Source organism: Ixodes scapularis, unplaced genomic scaffold, assembly GCF_016920785.2.
Source record: "Ixodes scapularis isolate PalLabHiFi unplaced genomic scaffold, ASM1692078v2 PGA_scaffold9__187_contigs__length_104089568, whole genome shotgun sequence".
Taxonomy (NCBI): Eukaryota; Metazoa; Arthropoda; class Arachnida; order Ixodida; family Ixodidae; genus Ixodes; species Ixodes scapularis.
Genome location: NW_024609884.1, coordinates 84,663,023 through 84,667,533, shown reverse-complemented (window position 1 = coordinate 84,667,533; position 4,511 = coordinate 84,663,023). Strand labels below are relative to the sequence as shown.

At 46.6% G+C, this 4,511-nt stretch overlaps 1 protein-coding gene across 1 annotated transcript; it reads right to left on the bottom strand.

Annotated features, from left to right (window-relative positions):
- Positions 1-202: 202 nt before the first annotated feature.
- Positions 203-4,097, bottom strand: LOC115309235. Its single transcript, XM_040214349.3, has 3 exons — positions 2,439-4,097; positions 2,002-2,181; positions 203-1,912 (listed from the first exon to the last, which is right to left on the bottom strand). Exons 1-3 carry the CDS (start codon positions 3,985-3,987, stop codon positions 468-470), a joined length of 3,174 nt encoding a protein of 1,057 aa, XP_040070283.1. The 5' UTR covers positions 3,988-4,097; the 3' UTR covers positions 203-467.
- Positions 4,098-4,511: the final 414 nt, after the last annotated feature.

Below are 4,511 nucleotides of genomic sequence, written 5' to 3'. Positions count from 1 at the left end.
AAGTTAGAAAGTTCAAGGTGGTTGTATTTCAAGAGTTCTATTTCGTAGAATTATCCTAACCAGCCTGTGTTTCGAGATATCCCTCTCCAAACCTTCCACACAATACAGCTAAATTGTATGCAATACGTAAAGATCAATTGTGGCACCAATATCCCTGTGTTGTATCCTGTTTAGCCGGATTCTGCAGAGAGTTTAGAGATGGATACACCAGAACACAGGCTGGTTAGGTTACCTCTACAAAAAGAAACATTCTTGAAATTCGGCCACCTTGAATTTTTCAACATAAACACCTACCCTAACTAAAGTATGTAAAAAGTCAATTATTGCATTTTAGTTCATTAGTCCTTGTATTGGACTCATTTACCTCCCCATGGTCGATAAAGCCATTCCAAAGGAATAATTTTTTTTAATATCCAGTGTGCTTTGCTTAAAAACATATTTTCACTGTTGGTTGGAGCACCCTGTATTTACTCCAGCCTCCTCTTCTTGAGGAGCTTCTGCCTTTCCCTTCGGGATTCTCTCTCTTTGTTGACCGACTTTGTATAAAAGTGTAATCTAGTCAGCACATAGAACTTCAATAAATTCGCAGTGGTCAACTTAGTGTGCTCGACACAGCCAATGCGGTCAAATGAAAGGTTCTGTAAAAAAGATAAAAAATCTACGACACTGGAACAGTGCAACTCGTTGTGGCTGAAAAAAACAGTGAAAGCATTTTCCAACGCAGTCACAAAGTTTGACAAGGCTTCAGTAGGGTAAAGAAGACCACCATGGTCAAAAGCTTTTGTGAAGCACGAGTTAGGATTTTGCTCAGCCTGCAGCGGGAGCACAGCGAGTTCTGCAGCACACTCGGAGCACGGATTTTTTTTTATCATTTTACGTGCAACATAACCAGCAATGTAATAGATCAGCCTACTGTCACTTCTTTCACTCACTAAGCTAGAGTGCTTCCCTATTGATGCTGTTTCTTTTGACGGGGCAGTGCTGGGAGGACACTGAGTGTCATGCCCTGTGGCTGTGATTATCGTGTCAGCACCTTCCCAGTTGCCGCCATCTAGGAGTTCATCCACAAGACTTGAAATGTGGGTCTCACCTTGGCCTGGGGCCTCAGCGGACTTAAGGAGGGCAGTTAGCAGCTCTGGGGAAGAGTTCCCTGACTTTAGGGGCTTTGCTAAGTTGTAAAAACTTAGGCAGTTAACGATCAGCAAAAACTGCTCTGGCGTAGGATGGTCATTGCACCCATATGATTGTCTCACGAGAGAAAAAAAATTCTCCATTTTGTCCTGGCTTAAGTTTGCAGTGAGAAGGTAGTCATACCCCAGCACAGACGTTAAATAGTCCAGAAGGGAAAGCGTACTGCTTATCGTCACACGCAGGCCCAAGGCTGTGCTTGCACTAATGAAGCCACCGTTGTGCTTGCTGGCATACATTTCCCACTCATTAAGGTAGATGAGAAAATCTGCTAAGAATGCAGCACGCGACTTCTGTGGTTTCAACGCTTTGGATGGGATTCGAGCCGTCATAACGAATATAAGTCTCTCCATCAGTCTCACAAAGTTCTCTGTTGGTGTGATGGATCTAAATCCCATCCTATTCTTGTAAAAAAACAGGCCCTTGAGCACCTCCTCACTGAAAAGCTTGAAGGCCAGGTTGACCTTCATCCTTTCGAAAGGATTAGGATGCAAGTGTGCTTTCGTTATGGTGGGCATAACCTTAAGTCTCACGTTTGCTTTATCACATTTCCACGCCTCCTCAACATGCTCGATGCGGACATGACCATCAGGAGTCTGCACACCAGTTGACACTACAGTGTTGCGGATGCATTTGATAAGATGTGGGAAGTCGGAAAGAAAGTGTAAACTTCTCCTTCTGTCGACGGGATGACGCACCTTGCAGCAGATCTCCTTTGCGGATGCTGAAAGAAGCATATGTATGAGTTTACACTCATTACAAAAAAGTATGAAGAGATAGAGCACTACTCCTGTCGGATTAAAGCATACATACCTTTTATGCCAAAGGATTTCCACATACTTCGATTCCAGGAAGCTCCGTCGCAGGTAACGAAGTCGACGAAAAGGCCAGCCTGCTCGGCGAGGAGAGTAGCCTCTAGAAGGATCTTTGAGAGGGTGCCTGCCTTCACATTGCTCCGAGAAGCGAATGTTCCAAGGACTTGAGTCCAGTCGCCTGCAGAAGCAGTGAATATGCGTGCATAATAACAATTAGGCTTGAATTAAAAATGGTATTAATCAAAATAATGTTATAGGCCGATCAATATCGTTACCGACTGCGACATCAGCCTAGCTCAGTAACGAAATAATATTTTTGAAGCGCCCTACTTAAAAAAAAAAAATTTTAATTCAAATAAAGGATTGTATAAAACAAACGAGGTAAATCCTACCTCCTTCAGAGCTGAAAAATAATTATACAAATGAAATGCTCACCTTGAAAGGGCTGGAACATCACGACCAGGCCATGGTCGCACGTCGTTGTTTTCTGGTCCCCAGGAGTAAATGAGCCGAGGTCAACGAAACCTTCCAGTGCTCCCGATGACTTGACGCTCACATGCTCCGACAACTTCATTTCGTCAAACACAATACCTCCGTGAAGACTGAATTCATCCATTTCTTTTGTTTTCTGTGACAAAGCAGAAAACACGTTTGGATTGAAACCAAATCCACTTTTAAAGCCACGTATATAGGTCTGCAGGCAAGATTTAGAAGGCAACGCGAGAATGTTCTGCTTTCGGATGTGTTCATAGAGTTTTGGGCTTCTCATTCGCATGAGGATACATTCTAGGATCCAAGACTTGTCGTACTTCATCCCTTGACGTGATTTCCTTGAAGCTGCATCGAAACAGCAAGTGACAGCAGCTCGTTGTTTTGGTGGCAAGCCCGCCAACCGCTCTTGGATGATTGTTGAGGGCAGAGAATCATTTTGAGCCTGAAGCTGTTCAATCGTCTTCCTTGCCACTAGCAGCTTCTTTTTCGCCTTGAACAGAGCGTGTCTTCTTCTCGATTGCTTCTTGGTGGAGCTAGACGTCTTCTTCCTTTTCCTTGACATCTGGTTTTGGATAAGCTTTTTAAGGTACCTGCAACGTAAGCACGGCTGCTCATTTTGTGGACGGCCAGTGCAGTCCTTCGAAAAGTATTTGTTGCCAAAGGTCACATAGTTTTTCCCCACAAGTGGCTTGAGTGTTGCTCCAGGGCACATGGCTGAGTTTTCTGCACTCATTAGCTGAGCTTCAGCTTCAGCAGAGGTGTGCACCTCGATGTCGATGATCTTCACAGCGCGGAAGTACACGCAGCAGCGCGCTGTATTTTCACCACTGAGGGAACAGAACGTAACCAACTTTGTAGTCTTCACATGACTGTTGCTTCCTGGTTCACACCATGCGTAGTGTACCGACGACGGGTCCTCTTCGAATACAATCTTCGACCAGTAGGAGGTTGGCAAATGCAGGTTGCTGTAGAACTGGGATGTACCAGACCGCTGCTTCGCTGTTGAGCTTCTCTCTTCGTCCTGAATATGTACGGATTCGTGCGTCCACGTTGAGCTTGTCTCATCGCCTTGAATATCTACGGCATCGCAGATTTCTTCCTGCTTTTTTCGTTTACGAGGAGGCAACACTTGGTGGCACAAATCTCTTGTTTTTCTTTTTTTGGGGAGGCTTCGGGTGAAATAACTTGGCGCGCCCGGAAAAATGGTGGGAACAGCATCGTCCCTCAGGAGAGGTCTGTCGCGTTGGATCTGGACGAGCTCACCGTTTACGATGTGCTTAAACGTCTTCTCGATGTATTGTTCTTCAAAGTGTTTCGCACACACCACACACGTACTGTCGAGGGTTCTGTCCGCACGCTTGATGTTCCGGGACCATGCCTCCAAGCGCTCGGCGTCTTTCGGGGCACGGAACAGCGGCACTTTCTCTTTGCAAGACTGGTAACCGCTGTTACAGTTCGGCACAAAGCAAGATTTGGCCCTTTTAGACGGCATTGCACGCCAATCTACAGCTTAAAAGAAACAAACAAACCGGCTCCGCTCCTCGCGTTCGTCGAAGCTCGGCCGCACAGAAAAGCAACCAGCGGCACGGTCAGTCAACACGGTGTTGCGTTGCCGGCGGCGGTAATAGGACTCCTGGATCGAGCGCCCCCTAGCGCCTTCATCCGCTCGCGTCGCCTCCGCGCCCATAGAAAATGCCTCCGCTCACAACACTAGTCAGTATTCCAGCCTCTGTAGTAAGCGCGGGTTTCGCCAACGTCCTGCGCATGGCGCAATTGCTTTTGGTGCACATCTGTCTCCGAGACATGTTTCTTTCCGCGGCATTTGTCTCGACGGTCCTTTCTAGGTGTGTCCCCAAGCATTCCGGTGCTTCGATAGCCGGCAATGCCGCGGTCGTCACCGGGGGCGATGCGTGTTATCGAGGTCGGCTACACGGTTATGCGTGTATGACCGAACCAAAACACGTTTTTTAGAACCTCGCATGATTTCTGAACGAATTATCCGTTACTCATCGTGTA

Excerpts from the sequence above, each read along its gene's own strand:
- LOC115309235 (XM_040214349.3), bottom strand. The coding sequence starts at position 3,987 with ATGCCGTCTAAAAGGGCCAAATCTTGCTTTGTGCCGAACTGTAACAGC. Across the intron at positions 2,182-2,438 it reads GATGTTCCAGCCCTTTCAAG|GCGACTGGACTCAAGTCCTT; the intron begins GTGAGCATTTCA and ends CTGCTTCTGCAG. Across the intron at positions 1,913-2,001 it reads GAAATCCTTTGGCATAAAAG|CATCCGCAAAGGAGATCTGC; the intron begins GTATGTATGCTT and ends TGCTTCTTTCAG.